Raw genomic sequence first — 21,533 nt, forward strand, 5'->3', positions numbered from 1 at the left:
GGGCCACCGCCTTGATGTTAGTTGAGAACGACAGGGTGTTGTCCAGGATCACGCCAAGGTTCTTAGCGCTCTGGGAGGAGGACACAATGGAGTTGTCAACCGTGATGGCGAGATCATGGAACGGGCAGTCCTTCCCCGGGAGGAAGAGCAGCTCCGTCTTGCCGAGGTTCAGATTGAGGTGGTGATCCGTCATCCACACTGATATGTCTGCCAGACATGCAGAGATGCGATTCGCCACCTGGTCATCAGAAGGGGAAAGGAGAAGATTAATTGTGTGTCGTCTGCATAGCAATGATAGGAGAGACCATGTGAGGTTATGACAGAGCCAAGTGACTTGGTGTATAGCGAGAATAGGAGAGGGCCTAGAACAGAGCCCTGGGGGACACCAGTGGTGAGAGCACGTGGTGTGGAGACGGATTCTCGCCACGCCACCTGGTAGGAGCGACCTGTCAGGTAGGACGCAATCCAAGCGTGGGCCGCGCCGGAGATGCCCAACTCGGAGAGGGTGGAGAGGAGGATCTGATGGTTCACAGTATCGAAGGCAGCCGATAGGTCTAGAAGGATGAGAGCAGAGGGGAGAGAGTTAGCTTTAGCAGTGCGGAGCGCCTCCGTGATACAGAGAAGAGCAGTCTCAGTTGAATGACTAGTCTTGAAACCTGACTGATTTGGATCAAGAAGGTCATTCTGAGAGAGATAGCGGGAGAGCTGGCCAAGGACGGCACGTTCAAGAGTTTTGGAGAGAAAAGAAAGAAGGGATACTGGTCTGTAGTTGTTGACATCGGAGGGATCGAGTGTAGGTTTTTTCAGAAGGGGTGCAACTCTCGCTCTCTTGAAGACGGAAGGGACGTAGCCAGCGGTCAGGGATGAGTTGATGAGCGAGGTGAGGTAGGGGAGAAGGTCTCCGGAAATGGTCTGGAGAAGAGAGGAGGGGATAGGGTCAAGCGGGCAGGTTGTTGGGCGGCCGGCCGTCACAAGACGCGATCTTCACAGCTATGTAGCTCCCACCAAGTTACCCAGTACCGAAGCTATCCCTGAGGCCCACCTCCTGGCCTACTCAGTTGTTCACCCGGACTCCACCCAAACACGGCTAGAACACTCTACTCCACCCGATCCTTGCCGTAAGCTCTGGACCTTGGCACCGGATCACCGCTGCTACCGAGTGGCTAAAGTGGCTAACGCCTCTGCCCCGAAGCTATCACCAGTTAGCCATGAGCCAGGCGCATCTGCCGGATAGAAAACTAAATTACTACAACTACAATACCTCTTTTGCCACCTGGCTTGGATCCTTAGTCGACACGGCGCACCCCGCACCACCACGACAGGTCTGCTGACGAATACTCCATCCGCTGTGCCTTCAACCGGCCTCCATCGGAGCAGACGCTTCTACTAGCCCTGGGCTACTAACTTTAAACGCCGCGTCACCCGCGTGCTAGCGTAGTAACGACTACTCCGCGGCCTCCCTGTTCATCTATTGCTGCCAACTGGACCCTATGATCACTTGGCTACATAGCTGATGCCCGCTGGACTGCCCATTAATCATGGTACTCCATTCTGTTCATATATTTATTTTGCTTGTTTGTTTATCTCCGGCGCCAACAGGAGAGGCTCTGTGTGTAGTTAACCGACTCTCAGCACATTCATCGCCATTTTACCTGTTGTTGTTTTAGCTGATTAGCTGTTGTTGTTGTCTTAGCTAGCTCTCCAAATCAACACCTGTGATTACTTTATGCCTCGCTGTATGTCTCTCTCATATGTCAATATGCCTTGTATACTGTTGTTTAGGTTAGTTATCATTGTTTTAGTTTACAATGGAGCCCCTAGTTCCACTCATTATACCTCTGATACCTCCTTTGTCCCACCTCCCACACATGCGATGATCTCACCCATTATAACCAGCTTATCCAGAGATACAACCTCTCTTATCATCACACAACATTTTCCGTCAAGATAGACAGCCAAAGGGGGAGGAGTTGCAATCTACTGCAGAGAGAGCCTGCAAAGTTCTGTCATACTTTCCAGGTCTATACCCAAACAGTTTGAAATACAAATTTAAAAAATGTACTTCTCCAGAGATAAGTCTCTCACTGTTGCCGCTTGCTATCGACCCCCCTCCGCTCCCAGCTGTGCCATGGACACCATTTGTGAATTGATCTCCCCCATCTAGTTTCAGTGTTCATTCTGTTAGGTGACCTAAACTGGGATATGCTTAACACCCCGGCAGTCCTACAATCTAAGCTAGATGCCCTCAATCTCAAACAAATCATCAAGGAACCCACCAGGTACAACCCTAAATCTGTAAACATGGGCACACTCATAGACATTATCCTGACCAACTTGCCCTCCAAATACACCTCCGCTGTTTTTTCAATCAGGATCTCAGCGATCACTGCCTCATTGCCTGTATCCGCTATGGGTCCGCGGTCAAACGACCCCCGCTCATCACTGTCAAACGCTCCCTAAAACACTTCTGCGAGTAGGTCTTCCTAATAGACCGGGTATCCTGGAAGGATATTGACCTCATCCCATCAGTCGAGGATGCCTGGTCATTCTTTAAAAGTAATTTCCTCACCATCTTAGATAAGCACACCCCGTTCAAAAAATGCAGAACTAAGAACAGATATAGCCCTTGGTTCACTCCAGACCTGACTGCCCTTGACCAGCACAAAAACATCCTGTGGCGGACTGCCATAGCATCAAATAGTCCCCACGATATGCATCTGTTCAGGGAAGTCAGGAACCAATACACGCAGTCAGTCAGGAAAGCAAAGGCTAGCTTTTTCAAGCAGAAATTTGCATCCTGTAGCTCTAACTCCAAAACATTTTGGGACACTGTAAAGTCCATGGAGAACAAGAGCATCTCCTCCCAGCTGCCCACTGCACTGAGGCTAGGTAACACAGTCACCACTGATAAGTACATGATAATCGAACATTTCAATAAGCATTTCTCAACGGCTGGCCATGTCTTCCTCCTGGCTACTCCATCCCCGGCCAACAGCTCCGCCCCCCCACACAGCTACTCACCCAAGCCTCCCCAGCTTCTCATTCACCCATATCCAGACAGCAGATGTTCTGAAAGAGCTGCAAAACCTGGACCAGTACAAATCAGCTGGGCTAGACAATCTGGACCCTCTCTTTCTAAAACTATCCGCCGCCATTGTTGCAACCCCTATTACCAGCCTGTTCAACCTCTCTTTCGTATCCCTAAAGATTGGAAATCTGCCGCGGTCATCCCCCTCTTCAAAGGGTGTGATACCCTAGACCCAAACTGTTACAGACCTATGTCCATCCTGCCCTGCCTATCTAAAGTCTTCGAAAGCCAAGTTAACAAACAGATCACTGACCATTTCGAATCCCACCGTACCTTCTCCGCTGTGCAATCCGGCTTCCGAGCCGGTCACGGGTGTACCTCAGCCACGCTCAAGGTACTAAATGATATCATAACCGCCATTGATAAAAGACAGTACTGTGCAGCCGTCTTCATCGACCTGGCCAAGGCTTTCGACTCTGTCAATCACTGTATTCTTATCGGCAGACTCAATAGCCTTGGTTTTTCTGACGACTGCCTCGCCTGGTTCACCAACTACTTTGCAGACAGAGTTTAGTGTGTCAAATCGGAGGCCATGTTGTCCGAACCTCTGGCAGTCTCTATGGGGGTACCACAGGGTTCAATTCTCGGGCCGACTCTTTTCTCTGTATATATCAATGATGTCGCTCTTGCTGCGGGCGATTCCCTGATCCACCTCTACGCAGACGATACCATTCTGTATACTTCTGGCCCTTCCTTGGACACTGTGCACTGTAGCCTCCAACTGCTCTTAAACGATAGTAAAACCAAATGCATGCTTTTCAACCGTTCGCTGCCCGCACCCGCCCGACTAGCATCACCACCCTGGACGGTTCCGATCTAGAATATGTGGACAACTATAAATACCTAGGTGTCTGGCTAGACAGTAAACTCTCCTTCCAGACTCATATTAAACATCTCCAATCCAAAATCAAATCTAAACTCGGCTTTCTATTTCGCAACAAAGCATCCTTCTCTCACGCCGCCAAACTTACCCTAGTAAAACTGACTATTCTACTGATCCTCGACTTCGGCGATGTCATCTACAAAATAGCTTCCAACACTCTACTCAGCAAACTGGATGCAGTCTATCACAGTGCCATCCGTTTTGTTACCAAATCACCTTATTCCACCCACCACTGCGACCTGCATATTCGTCGCCAGACCCACTGGCTCCAGGACATCTATATGTCTATGCTAGGTAAATCTCTGCCTTATTTCAGTTCATTGGTCATGATAACAACACCCACCCGTAGCACACGTTCCAGCAGGTATATCTCACTGATCATCCCCAAAGCCAACACCTAATTTGGCTGCCTTTCCTTCCAGTTCTTTGCTGCCAGTGACTGGAACGAATTGCAAAAATCGCTGAAGTTGGAGACTTTAATTTCCCTCACCAACTTTAAACATCAACTATCTGAGCAGTTGACCGATCACTGCAGCTGTACATAGTCCATCTGTAAATAGCACACCCAATCTACCTACCTCATCCCCATACTGTTTTTATTTTATTTACCTTTCTGCTCTTTTGCACACCAGTATCTCTACTTGCACATCATCATCTGCTCATTTATCACTCCAGTGTTAATCTGCTAAATTGTAATTATTCTCTCCTATGGCCTATTTATTGCCTACCTCGTCATGCATTTTGCACACACTGTATATATACTTTCTTTTCTCTGCTGTGTCATTGACTTGTTTGTGTTATTGGCTTGTTTATTGTTTACTCCATGTGTAACTCTGTGTTGTTTTCTGTGGCACACTGCTTTGCTTTATCTTGGCCAGGTTGCAGTTGCAAATGAGAAGTTGTTCTCAACTAGCCTACCTGGTTAAATAAAGGTGAAATAAAAAAATGTTCTTACTGCTGTGGGTGTGACTCCTATCTCCATGTCGTGGTCCATGTGGACTCGAGAATCTCCTGCCATCCTCAGGTGGAGCTCAACACCTGTGGGGAGAGAGGGAGATGGAGATTCAACTAGCTTTGAATATCCAATGAATTCAGCATTACACTTTCATTAATGCACAGAATTATGCATCAATCAAATCTCAACAATAGATTGTTTTTCACAACATATCCCCTAAGATCAATCAGGAAAAATCAAGGATTAGGAAAAATTCTGCATAGTCAATACTGCATTGACTGATAACCCTGAAAAAAAAGTTTTCTACACATATCATGTCAATCACTTGAACGAAATCAATACTAATATGCCAGTCATCTGTTTGAATAGGAGCCACTACTAACAGCGAGCCTGAATCTTAACAATGCATGCTCAGGTCTTCATTTTCATGTCAAATCTAGGCTACTGTTATGCTCCAACAATCATACTAGCATACCATTAAGAATGCAAATCCAGTACATTACTTCATTCATGACTTAATGCTACAGTAGGTGGCATGTGAGGACAGTGAAGTCAGTAGTGAGGACATTAGAACAGAGCCTCAGTTCATCATAATAAGACAGACCTTTTTCACCAACACAGAATGCTAATGTGTGGATTAACTCTGGACTCACATGAGAAATTGGACTCACTCTGTTAGCTCATTTGTAATCTCTGAATGAAGCAGTCTCAGCTGTCAGTAGCTACCGTGTTCAACCTTTGTTATCCCCCGAGGAGGAGAGGAGGAGAACACATCAGTGCCAGTACGCTGCCAGTACGCTGCCTGGGCTGAACACCAACCCAACTGTTAAAAGCCCTGATGCTGCATGGACAAGCTGACCACTACTTGAATCACAATAATCACCAGCCTGGACCCTTCACACTCTGTCCACAGCAGATTTTTATGTCTTCATTTCTTTGTTTAAACTTCCCATGTGCCTACAATAACAGCTCTTTCGCTTTTTTGAAGTAACACCATGAAATGTGATTTGATGTAGTTTCGAAGACTTCTTTTCAAACAGTAAATGTCCTGTGGTTTCTTTGTTTTTGTTTTAGGTCTATTGGTGTAATACATTGATCTAATGACAGACTGCAGTGTCTGTGCTCTGATTTTAATGTGCTAGAAATTGTATTTTTAAACATAAATTGCATACTCAAACTGACAGAGGGAAAAAAATGAATGAATAATATTTTTTGGCAATGGGATTAAATTACATACGGGAAGTCAGCACTACAGATATGAGATGGGAGGAGGGCAAGTCTATAGGGACTAATATTAGCTGCAATTTCACAACACCATTTCAGTTATATAAAAGTGGAACAACTGATAGGGTCACTGGTGTTTAAAAATAATCCAATATAGTGACAGAGTATGAACTATGTGTTCCATAATCACCAATCAGCAGAGGTGTGGACTCAAGGCACATGACTTGGACTCGAGTGAGACTCGAGTCACAAATTTGATGACTTGAGACTCGACTTGATAGAAAATCAAATTTGAGACTTGACTTGGACTTGGAGCCTCAAGACTTGGGTCTCGACTTTTAACTGCCTAGAAGGCCAGCATCCTGGAATCGCCTCTTCACTGTTGACGTTGAGACTGGTGTTTTGCGGGTACTATTGAAGCTGCCAGTTGAGGACTTGTGAGGCATCTAGGGTCACATGTGTAGACTTTACAGTGAAAGGCTTACTTACAAGCCCTTAACCAACAGTGCAGTTCAAGAATAAGAAAATATTTACCAAGTAGGCTCAAATTAAAAGTAATAATAAAAAGTAACACAATAAGAATAACAATAATGAGGCTATATACAGGGGGTACCAGTACCGAGTCAGTGTGCAGCGGTACGAGTAGCAGCAGTGTACAAGAGGGGGGTTCAATGTAAATTGTCCGGTGGCAATTTTTATGAACTGTTCAGCAGTCTGATGGCTTGGGGGTAGAAGCTGTCGAGGAGACTTTTGATCCTAGACTTGGTGCTCCGGTACCGCTTGCTGTGCGGCAGCAGAGAAAACAGTCTATAACTGGAGTCTCTGACAATTTTATGGGCTTTCCTCTGACACTGCCTCTTATATAGGTCTTGGATGGCAGGAAGCATGGCCCCAGTGATGTACTGCACTACAGCCCCGTCAATGTTATTGGGGGCCTGTTTGGCCTGCCTTTGCCTGTAGTCCACGATCAGCTCCTTTGTCTTGCTCACATTGAGGGAGAGGTTGCTGTCCTGGCATCACACTGCCAGTTCTCTGACCTCCTCCCTATAGGCCGTCTCATCGTTGTCGGTGATCAAGCCTAACACTGTTGTGTCGTCAGCAAACATAATGATGGTGTTGGAGTTGTGTTTGGCCACGCAGTCGTGGGTGAACAGGGAATACAGGAGGGGACTAAGTACACACCCCTGACGTGTTAAGGATCAGCGTGGCAGATGTATTGTTGCCTACTCTTACCACCTGGGGGCGGCCCATCAGGAAGTCCAGGATCCAGTTGCAGAGGGAGGTGTTTAGTCCCAGAGTCCTTAGCTTAGTGATGAGCTTCATGGGCACTATGGTGTTGAACACTGAGCTGTAGTTGATGAACAGCATTCTCACATAGGTGTTCCTTTTGTCTAGGTGAGAAAGGGCAGTGTGGAGTGTGATTGAGATCGCGTCATCTGTGGATCTGTTGGGGCGGTATTCGAATTGGAGTGGGTCTAGTGTGTCCAGGAGGATGCTGTTGATGTGAGCCATGACCAGCCATTCAAACCACTTCATGGCTACCGACGTGAGTGCCATGGGTCTGTAATCAAATAGGAAGGTTACCTTCGCTTCCTTGGGCACAGGGACTATGGTGGTCTGATTGAAACATGTAGGTATTACAGACTCGGTCAGGGAGAGGTTGAAAATGTCAGTGAAGACACTTGACAGTTGGTAATCCGTCTGGCCCAGCAGCTTCGTGAATGTTAACCTGTTAAAGGTTTTGTCCACATAGGCTACTGGGAGCGTTATCACACAGTCATCCAGAACAGCTAGCGCTCTCGTGCATGCTTCAGTTTCGCTTGCCTTTAATAGAGCATAAAAGGCATTTAGCTCGTCTGATAGACTCGTGTCACTGGGCAGCTCACGTCTGGGTTTCACTTTGTATTCCGTAATAGTTTTCAAGCCATGCCACATCCGACGAGCGACAGAGTCGGTGTAGTAGGATTCAATCTTAATTATGTATTGACGCTTTGCTTGTTTGATGGTTCGTCTGAGGGCGTAGCTGGATTTCCTATAAGCGTCCAGATTAGTCTCCCGCTCCTTGAAAGTGGCAGCTCTAGCCTTTAGCTCGATGCGGATTCTGATTGGGATATTTACGTACAGTCACTGTGAAGACGACGTCGTCGATGCACTTATTGATGAAGCCAATGACTGAGGTGGTGTATTCCTCAATGCCATTGAATGAATCCCCAAACATATTCCAGTCTGTGCTAGCAAAACAGTCCTGTAGTGTAGCTTCCACGTCATCTGACCAGCTCCGTATTGAGCGAGTCACTTGTACTTCCTGCTTGAGCTTCTTCTTGAAGTCAGGAATCAGGAGGATATGATTGTGGTCAGATTTGCCAAATGGAGGGCAGGGGAGAGCTTTTTATGCATCTCTGTGTGTGGAGTAAATGTGGTTGAGGATTCTTTCCCTCCTGGTTGCACATGTGACATGCTGGTAAAAATGTGGTAAAACTGATTTAAGTTTGCCTGCTCCCCGGCCACTAGGTGCGCCACGTCTGGGTAAGCATTTTCTTATGGCCTTATAGAGTTGGTTGAGAGCAGTCTTGGTGACAGCTTCGCTTTGTGATGGTAAATAGACGGCTACAAATAATACAGATGAGAACTCTGTTGGTAGATAGTGTGGTCGACAACTTATCTTAAGGTACTCTACCTCAGGCGAGCAATACCTTGAGAATTCTTTAATATTAGACATCGCGCACCAGCTGTTATTGACAAAAAGACACACACCCCCCACACCTCGTCTTACCAGACGTGGCGTGTTCTGCCGGTGCATGGAAAATCCTGCCAGCTTTATATTATCCTTTTCTTCGTTCAGCCACATCTCAGTGAAACATAGGATGTTACAGTTTTTAATGTGCCTTTGGTAGGATAATCTTAATAATAGGTCATCAATTTTATTTTCTAACGATTTCACGCTCGCCTCCGGCTTCTCAGAAGGATTCCCAATCTGCGTCCCCTTTTCCAGCGTCTTTTCTTTACGCAAAAGGCGTGGATCTGGGCCTGTTCCAGTGAAAGCAGGATATACTTCTCGTCGGACTCGTTAAAGGAAAAAGTTAAAGGAAAACATTTCTTCCAGTCCATGGTGAATGATAGCTTTTTTGATGTCCAGAAGTTATTTTCGGTCATAAGAGACTGTAGCAGCAACATTATGCACACAATAAGTTAAAACATTCTCAAAGTTTGGGTGGTTACTGGCTATATGTCTAAAGACAGATGTAACATCTCACTGCCTTCTGGATTGTGGGATGAAGATATATTCTGGTGAATTAATAACAGTATTTGTGAGGAAGAAACGGGCTACCTAGTTGACAAGCATTCTGCGGGCAGGTAGCCCTCCAAAGTGATAGTGTTTGGTGCAGACAGACCATGCTTTCCTGTGTACAGGTAGTTAGGCCGTATGATTCTTCTTGCTTAGAGAAGTGACGGAATGATATCCCTACTTTGCAAACATGAATCACTTTCAGCTCAAAATGCAGGTGTAAAAAATAGTTTATTTCTGTATCTTAAGTTTAGAAAATGCATTGCCATTTCTGGCTGTATTGACAGGCTACATTTGCGCAGCCATTGTGTGCGCATTCATGTGTGTGCGCGGGGCTCGCAAGCTTTGAGCCACTACTTTTTGGGGAATGGGGGTCAAAAACATTGAGAATCACTCAGCTAGCCAACAGATTTCTGATTTGCTATACAGCTATAGGATCGGGTGCAACACAAACATCAGATTGTAAGGAGAGCATTGCCATACATAAATATGCAGCTACAAAAAATGTGTGATCAAGAATATCAACTGTTTAATTTGCAAACTCACCAGCAATGGACCCTCAACCAACAATTACTAGCATAGGTCTACTGGTCTTTAGGTACAGTATTTCAAAATTGCTTGAAATGCATCAGTTACTTATGAAGCTTGCATTTATAATTTGTTGTTAGTAAAATGAATTATTACATAATTAAAATATGTTGTAGACAAAATAATGAAAAGTGCTGTCTGGTAGCTTCAATAAATAGACAACTCATTGCATGTATAGCTTATTTCTTATACTTGAGACTTGCCTTGAAAAAACGTATGATTTGACTCGACTTGCTCTTAGAATGCACGACTTGGACCTGACTCGAGATTCGACCCATTCTACTTGGGACTCGACTTGAGACTCAAACCTTGTGACTCGAATAATAGTGTATTGATTCCACCTCTGCCAATCAGAAAGCAATCACCAGATTGCTTCTACCTGAGAATAACAACACCATCTGATTTGTCTCTGTCGTCATGCTCTGACATTGCTCCATTTTGATCAGTGATAGATGCAAGACAAGGCATCATGGAGAGGAAATGCAAAGTGGGGTGGAGGAGCGAGGGCCCACGTCACACATGAGATCCACACAGGAATACAGTGTTGACATAGACGGGTCTAAAGCAAAGGGCAGAGCGACGTGACAGGCATTTGAGACAGACAGACAGACAGACAGACAGACAGACAGACAGACAGACAGACAGACAGACAGACAGACAGACAGACAGACAGACAGACAGACAGACAGACAGACAGACAGACAGACAGACAGACAGACAGACAGACAGACAGACAGACAGACAGACAGACAGACAGACAGACAGACAGACAGACAGACAGACAGACAGACAGACAGACAGACAGACAGACAGACAGACAGACAGACAGACAGACAGACAGACATGAATACAAGACACACAAGGCCCAGAATAGTGAATGCATTATAGTGTCGCCAGGTCCTGCTTTCCAAGTCAGTTCAGGATTATGTCGTGTCTTTGGCTATGCCGGATTAAGTGATATGACATGCTATTCTATAAAATAATTTCTCCGTAATTAATATTACCTGATTGAGCTAATCATGTAAATGTAATTAACTAGAGAGTCGGGGCACCATGAAATAATATTTATAGAGCTGTTATCTTCCGAATAAACTCTTAAAGACCTAGTAGCAGTCAATATTAATCGTCACCTTAATTCAGTCTCATCTGAAAGTTTTAAATTCTTGGTTATCTGCACGAACCCTGGCTAACAAGTTGAATCAGCAATACAAAATTGGGTTTAATTATTCATTTACTAAATACCTAACTAATCACACATACACATAATTAATCATAACTTGATTACAAATTACGTCATCAAGGAAAACGTCCCTGGCGGGCGGAACAGCTATGACAGCTTGTTACACAAAAGGGTCTGGGTTTGAGTGAAAGAGCGGGAAGACTGAGGAACAATGGGCGAAGCTGTGCTATCGTAAATACAGCATCTTATGCATTCTAAATTACAGCCAATTTGGAAAAGGAAAATGCAATAAATATTTACTGTGAGCTGCGCTTCAGTAGGTTGGTGGTAGATGGAAGGCCGTGTTGCCAAACCGAGTCCTTTGTCCTTTGAAGAATGTCTCTGGTTGTCAATTGGATACGTTGTAGTAACGTCGTTGTGTGGTAGACGGGATACTCTGTCTGTTCCTTCCTAACCTGCGCTTGCAGCTGCTGTTGCTAACTCAACGGCTAGGAGGTATCACTTCTGTAGTGAATAAGAGTTCAAAGTTCATACCATTCGCAACCAAAGCTCACGCTGATGTTGGCTTCGTTCTGTAGTTATTATCTGAACCATTCTGACATCGGACCGTCGTCCTCACATCCTCGGAACAGGAGTTTACATTGTCGTCAAGGCTTTATATAGGAAGGGAGAGGAGGGCGTGTTTGAAAAGTTTTATAGCCCATGTCCCTTCACCGGGGCAGGCCACTGATTGAGCAGAGACCTACCTTATGAAAACCCAAATCTCACATTTTAGAAACTACACATTTCATCCCATCACGAATAATTTCATATTCAAACATTTATATTGAACAACAATTCCATGTGAATGTGATAACTCTGATGTGTAGACTTTCCACTGTAGAGTTTATGTCATCTTATCATTGATGAGAATGTCTCAGATGACAACCGAGCTGACATCATATTCATTAAATACCACCGCATATGTTCAATTGTTCGGATTACCAGAATATAGTTCATTTCCCCCACCTTCTGATGTTCCTAGAATCTCTATGTTAACCAATGGTTTTGCAAATGTAACAGAGAGGAAAAAGGGGGGGGAAGAGGTATTTATGACTGTCATAAACCTACGCCCAGGCCAACGTCATGACACTTTCATGCATTAAACATCTCCCCAGTGACTGGTGAACCCAGGACCTGTGTGCATACTCTGCCTGTGTTTGATTACTGCTCTGCTCTCGCTGCAGACTCACCAGCAGTTGTGCAAACACAGATTCCAGCTCAGCATTTTATCTTTAAGAGGGTAACAAGCATTCATCTTGTTACTTGGAGAGCGACAGGATGCTTTGGGTGAATTGGGTTTAGGCTCTGATAGAGTGAGTGCTCATCTGTTGCTGGCGGAGAAGTAAACCTGCAGTTGTGCTTGTTCTCTCTCTCTCTCTCTCTCTCTCTCCCTCTCTCTCTAGCAGCTGTTTCAGGCTGCTGTAATGTTTCCACCTGTACACTTTCACATTATGTTTTTTGAGGACAGTCCAAGTCTTTGTTTGAGTTACACAAACAGCTATTGTAAGGTTTAATTATCTTCATTAGAGGCTCTTTAAAATGTTGTCAATGTCAGCCCTCTGTGCAGTTAGAAAATGTGAGGGCTAGTTGTGAGGTGTTAGGTGGCCAGGACAAGGCTTGTATCAATATTAAATACTGCTCCAATAACACGGCGTCGGCCAACAGAGTTAACTGGCCTCTGGAGGACCGTAATAAAGAGGACTTAGACTAGCCCCTAGTCATTACTCTGCCTGAGAAGACAAAAAACTTGATCAACAAGATTTTCTCGATTAGCTTACTGTCAAGCATAGGTGTAATAGGTGGCAGGGAAGTCAGGCGCAGGAGAGTCAAATGGAGTGTAAAATGGAGTCTTTTAATAAAGTCCACGGAGTATGCTCCATAAACACTAAATGTACATAAACACACAAACATGGGCACGAGGACCCGACGCGCACCTATACAACAAATCACACTACACTGACAATAAAACAATCTCTGACAAAGACATGAGGGGAAACAGAGGGTTAAATACACAACTGGTAATGAATGGGATTGAAAACAGGTGTGTGGGAAGACAAGACAAAACCAATGGAAAATGAAAAAAGGATCAATGATGGCTAGAAGACCGGTGACGTCGAACGCCGAGCACCGCCCGAACAAGGAGAGGCAACGACTTCGGTAGAAGTCGTGACACTTACATAATTTGAAGGTAATCAAAGCTCTTTAAAAGAGCAAATTTGGGGACTCAATCAAACACATTTCCTGTCTGAAAATATCCATGAGACGTGCATGTTTTGCAAATGGTTACAAGCTAGATCTCTGAACAAGCTACAGTATACCACGCTACTGTCCATTCCTCAGAGAATGATGAGTGCAGTGAGAAACTGCTAATTCTGCAGTAACCCTTTGGTTTACAATACAAATTCTGCTATTTGGGGGCACTGATCCATATATTCTGAGGTCATACAGAAGCTTTCTATTTTCCACAGGAAATTCAATTCTGAGGAGTCATCAAAACAAAGCATAGGTCTGACAGAGGCGAGGAAAAAGAGAGAGAGAGCTGAGTCTTCAATAATATCTGCAATGGGAGGATCTGCACAATCAGTGCAGAAGATATATATCTTCTCTAGTGGAATAAGTTGCTCCAATGTCTCTGTCATTTCTGTAGCCCAGCATTGGGAGCCTACTGGAACTTCCTCTCCCCTCCCCTGCTCCTCTCTCCCCCTCCCCTGCTTCCCTCTTCCCAGAGCCAACTCTCAGCAGCAGCATCATGGTTACCAGGCTCTCATTCATGAGTTAGTTGCAGGCTAATGCCTCGATCACACCAAGATCATCATTGCGCAAAATGGTACGCAGCATAATCTTGATATGTGTGCAACAAAAGTTCAACATTCCCCCTCTGCTACCATTTCTGTCAAGCCATCTACACATACAGTTTGATGCATACGTTTGATCATTCCAACGTATGCACCACACAGAACGCACTGCAACTGCCTCTGCAACGCAATGCTGCAAGGCAAACAAAGTGTTCCATTGGAAATTAATGTATTTCTGGTGTGCCAAAATGTAAGGACACTGTGTGATCGAGGCATAAGACAAGAGGCTCACAGTGCAGCGCTTCATCCCTATCTTTGCTCACTTATGACACTTTGAGGTCGGTCAGGGCAAATGACTAAAAATGTCTCCAAAGCCTATGGATGCCAGCCAGCTTGGCTTCAGGCCCAGACTCATTTTTCCCCTCCTCATGGCTGATAGCCGGCCTTGAGCATATACAGTATAGTACTTGTATCATCTCTCACGGATCACCTTCTCCTGAGCAATGGACACCGCCTCAGCTAGACGTCCTACCCACACTGGAGACTATTAGTCTAATGAAATGACAACGGACCAAAAAACTAAACACCACACAGCCACAGCCAGGAATAACTGCTGCTTACTCGAATCTCGTCCTCTCGCGCCCCTGTGCCAAGGGTACGTGTATTTATAAGTGATGCCCCAAACTCCCCAACACTGTTGAGTGATGCTAGACGGACTGAGCACCAGGCCAAGCCAACAACACCCAGTCCACTGGACCAGAGTAGTCCTATAGGACATGACTGTGGCAGGAGAGGAGGATGGGGGTTAAGGAGAGGACAGGAGCTCCAACACCCTGCAACACCATGTCCCATATTTATCAGGTGGCTCGTCAGCCTCTTATCGTGATTTACGGGCCAGAGCCCACATTCACAGGAGTGAGAGAGTGACTGGTGGATGGACAAGGGGAGGTAGAAAGCAGGAGAGGAAGAGAGGAGGGGGTGCTGAGCGCATGCAGAAAGAGCCAAAGGTCACACGGACCTAATTAGAATTCTTGCGGCACCTCGCTCTGTCCCTGCACCAGTCCTTTGAGGAGGCCGCTCCTTCTCGCCACCACATACCATGTCAGAACATCCATGGTGTCACCCAAATAAGCCTTGAGCCCATTATGCTGAACATAAAACTACTCACCCTGGGTGATGGATGCTCACACTTGGCTCCATAGATAGATGTGTACGCAAAGGAAAATCCGTCTGGAGATGGTTAAGTAAACAAGATGTTAATTTATTTCACCTAATGATAGCAAGGGTTCTAATTATGATTCTCCAGGATAGACACCACTACTGCTTCAAATTATAGAACAAATAATACATGAATATTGCATATGAAAGGGTTCTACTAACCTAACATATGGAATTGTTTTAAGACGGTCATACCGTGGATCATTTAACTATTTTAATTCAAATTTTGGGATTTAATTTTTTTTATTAAAAAACATATTTAAATTGGCTTTTACTACTGTAGCCCATTGAAACACATTGAATAACACATTCATTAATGGCAAAAAAAAAAATTAACATACAGATATTGAAAGCATTTAATGAGAGCTTAAAAGGTGTGCAACGTGAAAATACTGTCTCATTTACATTGTGTCATTTATTGACAAGACCGACCCAGAGATAGAATATCCAAAGTCAAACCAATTTTGCTACTGTTGCACACCAGCCAGCTGAAGCCAATTGGCAAACTAATTACCACCTGCACACACACAGGAGATACCCACATCAAACCACACCACGAAACCAACTCACTTTTGAATTCAGTCATGGCCTCTAGCATTTCTTAACGAACCAAATCTAAAACTAGGCCAAATCAGGAAGTTCAGCCGCCCTTTAACAATGGAGCTCCAGTCCGTATGACCTGCAGCATCTTAATCCCCATAATGCCCTTCAAGATAAAGGACATCACTGCTTTTGCAAGGAGCTCTGTCTCTAAAACCTCAATGTCATCCCACATTGTTCTCCAGTCGGTGACACTGGACAGATTAGAGCATGGCCAAGTATCACTCTCCTCCCACTTCCACTTCCACCTCCACCTCGGTAACGGCCGATTAACCTGGACAAGAAATGCTCTCCCATTCTGTCTAGCTGAGTGACTTTACAGGGCTGCAGTAGCCTTCTTTTCAAATCATACAGACACACAGTTTCCATAGCACTTAATACAAAGAATTGTTCTCGCTTGGCTAAGCTCCTGACACAGATGCATTGCTGCAATACAAGCGGGGATGGGCTGATTTTTATCACAGCCATGCCTACCACCTTACCCAGAGACCCGGTTTTCACCAAATAAATTCACACAATGAATTATTCAAACACACAGTAATCTCATCTCAATGTCTCATTAGATTTGGGCTAGCGTTCTGGGCTGAATCAAACCTCAGTCCACAACATGAGAGAGACTGAGTTGGTTTCAGTGGTTGACTGAGGTGATGCACAGAGGCTGGCTGATAATTATGGCTTTACAAAAGGAGTTACAGCATAACTCTAATGCAGTTTACAAGGTCAAAGGGTCATCCATCAAAATCACTTACGGTGCTACAACTTTCACCCCGCGCAACAATCAAAATGGCTGCACCATTTCATCAATGGTTCATGTCAGATTGAAGTGATACCTATACCAATGGACTGGTTACACACACACACACATACACAAACTTAATCAAAAGGTTAAAAAGGTGAGCATAGAATAAAATATGTGCTATATACTACTGTTCTGCACCATCCATCATTTCCCTGTTAGCCCTACCTTTACACTGCTCAATGGGAAATGTTTGAAAAAAATAATGATCACATACTGAACACTTTTAAACCACCTCTGCATTCCCTGCTGAGGACATTCCCAGGAACATTGCGTCGGAAAAACATGCCCGTTGGACATGGCCACAGACCCCATTGTCATGAAAGTTTTACAGGGACAACTCAAGATATTTTGTGCAGAGTGCACTCAACCAGGACAGCCTATAAGAGCAGACAATAGCACATCACAGCCCTGAAACTAGCCTCTCTAATCCCCGGCTCAGAGATGACTGAGTGCTCCAACGGAATCAATGCAAATGATTTGCTCTAAATTCTTTACTAGTCTCCGATATTCCAGCGAAAAGCTACTGCAGACAGATAATGGCCTCTCTCTCTCTCTCTCTCTCTCTCTCTCTCTCTCTCACCACCTTCTTTCATTGAATGTGTGGAATCGAAAACACAACACAACACACGGTGCTGTGTGTAAAACCCCCACACTGTTGGCTGCTGCACTAGTAAAACTCCTGCATTCCACTATAGGAGAATTTAAGCATCCTCTAGCATCAGGCAACTAGGCAGTAGCCTCAGCAGCATCTCACAGTGGTCTGACAGGGCTGGAAACCCATTGTTTTTTGATTACCTAGCCCTCAGAATGAGAGCAAACAAATGCACTGCAGTGACATTAGTGATATAGAACACAAGCAGGCTGTGATGGAAAAGAGGTCGCAGGCAGTGCAGGCTGAAGGTATCTGAGGTATCTCTCTCTTAGGGAGCATAGCAACCATACTATATGGTTTTAATTCACGTACACACTTTGATCTGACACGCGGCTAAATGGATGATGGCGAGGTGATGAATTACGGAATGTAATGACAGCATGGCATCGCATTCAAAGGCAGATCGAACAGCTCAGCTGCAGCCCAAGTGTACCCTATAACCACAGCGTTAGGCTTGCATCAGAGCTATACTTTCTCTCCCTCCTTCTCTCTGCTCCGGTCGTGTCTCCCTACTTTTTCTCAGTCTAGCATGAGTCTTACCTTCAGGTGGCCACAGGAGCAGCTGGCAGGCTCCCGTCGAGGCATTTCACGGCTGCTACTCTCCCATGGACTCCCCTCTCCTTCCCTTGCTTTGTTCAGCAGCCCTCCTGCCTCCCAGCTCTTCTCTTCTCCTTTTCACCGCTCTAGTCCTATATGCTTGAGTGTGTGAGTGTTTCCTCCCCCGACCACCCCCCTCACCCTCTTGCTCTTCTCTTACTTCCTCACCCTCCTCTTACTTCCACGCAGAGCTCTTGTCTCTTAGGATTTATCCTTTACGTGTGTGTGTGTCTGTGCCACATGGCACGTTTCACTCTGCAGTCAAAGAGGAATGAGCTGGGAAGAGAAGAACACTGTGAGAGGCAGAGAATAGGGAGGTACCTAGTCAGTTGTCCAACTGAATGTATTCAACTGAAATGTGTCTTGCGCATTTAACCCAACCCCTCTGAATCAGAGATGTGTGGGGGGCTGCCTTAATCCAAATCCATGGTGCCCAGGGAACATATGGTTAACTGCATTGCTCAGGGGCAGAACGACAGATTTTTACCATGTCAGCATCGGGGATTGGATCCAGCAACCTTCTGATTACTGGTCCAATGCTCTAGCCACTTGCCGCCCAGTGAGTATAGGGAGAGAGAGTGTATAGGGAGAGAGAGAGAGTATAGGGAGAGAAAGAGAGAGAGTATAGGGAGAGAGAGAGAGAGTGAGGTAGAGAGAGAGCGAGTGAGGTAGAGAGAGAGAGTGAGGTAGAGAGAGAGTGACCAACCAAATCATGAGAAAACAAAAAGATAATTACTTAACACATTGGAAAGAATTAACAAAAAAACAGAGCAAACTAGAATGCTATTTGGCCCTACACAGAGAGTACACAGCGGCAGAATACCTGACCACTGTGACTGACCCAAAATTAAGGAAAATTATGTACAGACTCAGTGAGCATAGCCTTGCTATTGAGAAAGGCCGCCGTAGGCAGACATGGCTCTCAAGAGAAGACAGGCTATGTGCTCACTGCCCACAAAATGAGGTGGAAACTGAGCTGCACTTCCTAACCTCCTGCCCAATGTATGACCATATTAGAGAGACATATTTCCCCCAGATTAAACAGATCCACAAAGAATTCGAAAACAAATCCAATTTTGAAAAACTCCCATATCTTTTGGGTGAAATTCCACAGTGTGCCATCACAGCAGCAATATTTGTGACCTGTTGCCACAAGAAAAGGGCAACCAGTGAAGAACAAACACCATTGTAAATACAACCCATATTTATGCTTATTCATTTTATCTTGTGTCCTTTAACTATTTGTACATTGTATATATATATATATATAATATGACATTTGTAATGTCTTTACTGTTTTGAAACTTCTGTATGTGTAATGTTTACTGTTAATTTTTGTTGTTTTTCACTTTATATATATTCACTTTGTATGTTGTCTACCTCACTTGCTTTGGCAATGTTAACACATGTTTCCCATGCCAATAAAGCCCTTGAATTGAATTGAAATTGAACTGAGTGAGGTAGAGAGAGAGTATAGGGAGCTAGAGAGAGATGATAGGGAGAGAGAGAGAGAGAGAGAGCGCGAGAGAGAGAGAGCGCGAGAGAGAGAGAGAGAGAGAGAGAGAGAGAGAGAGGTAGAACGAGAGGTAGAGAGAGATTATAGGGAGAGAGAGTAACATGGAGAGAGAGTGAGGGAAAGAGAGAGTGAGGAAGAGAGAGAGAGGTAGAGAGAGCGTAATGACCACTGAATGAAATTAAAAAGGTACTAACCACATTTGGCTAAAACTTAACGAAGGTACAATTTATTGTGACAATGATGTTTACGTATGTGCAGCTTATGCTCCTCCTTCAGATTCATCATACTTTGATGATCAGTTTTTTGACAATCTCCATACAGAAATCATTCAATTTCAGGCAGAGGGTAAAGTGCTTCTTTGTGGAGATTTCAATGCAAGAACAGGTTCTGAGCCTGACTACACTGATGCGGGAGGTAACCACCACATATTTGGACACCCCTCCTTGTACAGTAGCCCTATTATAAATAATAGAAACAGTCCTGACCAAATACTGAACAAAAATGGGAAGGAGTTAGTGCATCTCTGTCGTGCCTTAGATGCTTAATGGTAGAATCAGAGGGGACTCTTTAGGTCGCTTTACTTACTGCTCAGCTCTTGGGACAAGTGTAGTCGAATATGCCATCACTGATATTGACCCCTCCTCCATTAGTGCATTCACTGTCAGACCACAGACACCATTGTCAGATCAACGTGTTTCTGAAGAAATTAACCAGCAATATTCAATAATAAAACTGCCCAATAAACTCTACAACATAAACCAATCGTACAGATGGGCTAAAAACAGTGCAGAAAGATTAATTGAAACACTGAACTCAAATGAAATGATGAACTCTATACAGCTCTTCAATAACTCACAATACCAAGACAATAAAGAAGGTGTCAATTCGGCTACTCATAACATCAATTGCACATTCCAAAAATGTGCATCAAAAGCACATTTCAGAAAACCAAAGAAATGCAACATCAGAAACAAAAACCAAAATGTTTCTGAAAAATGGTTTGATTACAAATGTAAAACAATTAGAAAGCACCTAAGACAAATATCAACTGAAAAATATAAGCAGCAAAACAACCTAGAGCTACGATATGAATACTTTGAAACACTGAAACAGTATAAACAAACACTGAAACGCAAGAAATTGAATTATACCAACAAGACACTTGATGAAATTGAAAACACAATTGACCAAAATCCGTTCTGGGACATTTGGAACAATTCAAGCACGACAAAGCCACAAGAATTAACCATACCAGATGAAGGAATTTGGAAAACTTAGTTTGATCATCTATACAAAAACATCCCACATACAGACTTGCAACAGAAATGTAAAAAAAATTGAGCATCCTTGAATCAGTCATTAAAAACAACCAAAATCCATTAGATTACCCAATAACCCAACACGAACTAAATGAAAAGCTCAAATCCATAAAATCAAAGAAGGCTTGTGGTCTAAATAACATCAGAAATGAAATGCTGAAAAACAGCGCACCTGAGTAGCAAAATGCTGTGATTAAATTGTTCAACATGGATATAACTTATGGCTGCTTCCCTGATGTCTGGAACCAGGGGCTCATCTCCCCTATCCACAAAAGTGGAGACAAATCAGACCCCAAAAATTACAGGGGAATTTGTGTAAAGAGCAACTTGGGAAAGGTTTTCTGTAGCATTTTGAATTCAAGAATTCAAACCATTCTTCAAGAAGAAAATGTAATAAGAAAATGTCAAATGTACTTTCTCCCCAACAACCAACCACCACTGACCATACAGTGGGGCAAAAAAGTATTTAGTCAGCCACCAATTGTGCAGGTTCTCCCAGTTAAAAAGATGAGATAGGCCTGTAATTTTCATCATAGGTACACTTCAACTATGACAGACAAAATGAGAAAAAAAATCCAGAAAATCACATTGTAGGATTTTTAATGAATTTATTTGCAAATTATGGTGGGAAATGATGTAGTGGTGAAGATGACAGTGATTTAATTATAAGTTAGTTATAGTTTCATTTTCCATGTATAGCTTTTTATATTTATTACATTTGTTACCATATTATTATTGACATTTTTGTATTTAATATTGTATTATTATTTTATGCAATTTTATATTATTAT

At 44.0% G+C, this 21,533-nt stretch overlaps 1 protein-coding gene across 1 annotated transcript in view; it reads right to left on the reverse strand.

The window, feature by feature from the left end:
* Positions 1 to 18,218, reverse strand: part of kcnj5 (potassium inwardly rectifying channel subfamily J member 5) — a 38,426-nt gene extending 20,208 nt beyond the window's left edge. Inside the window, exons 1-2 of the mRNA XM_029672272.2 lie at positions 17,851 to 18,218; positions 4,927 to 5,009 (exon numbers count right to left, since the gene is read on the reverse strand). Of these exons, the coding sequence (XP_029528132.1) occupies positions 4,927 to 4,989 (63 nt within the window). The 5' untranslated portion in view covers positions 4,990 to 5,009; positions 17,851 to 18,218. The remainder of the gene's footprint in view (positions 1 to 4,926; positions 5,010 to 17,850) is intronic.
* Positions 18,219 to 21,533: the final 3,315 nt, after the last annotated feature.

Source organism: Oncorhynchus nerka, linkage group LG11, assembly GCF_034236695.1.
Source record: "Oncorhynchus nerka isolate Pitt River linkage group LG11, Oner_Uvic_2.0, whole genome shotgun sequence".
NCBI classification, from domain to species: Eukaryota; Metazoa; Chordata; class Actinopteri; order Salmoniformes; family Salmonidae; genus Oncorhynchus; species Oncorhynchus nerka.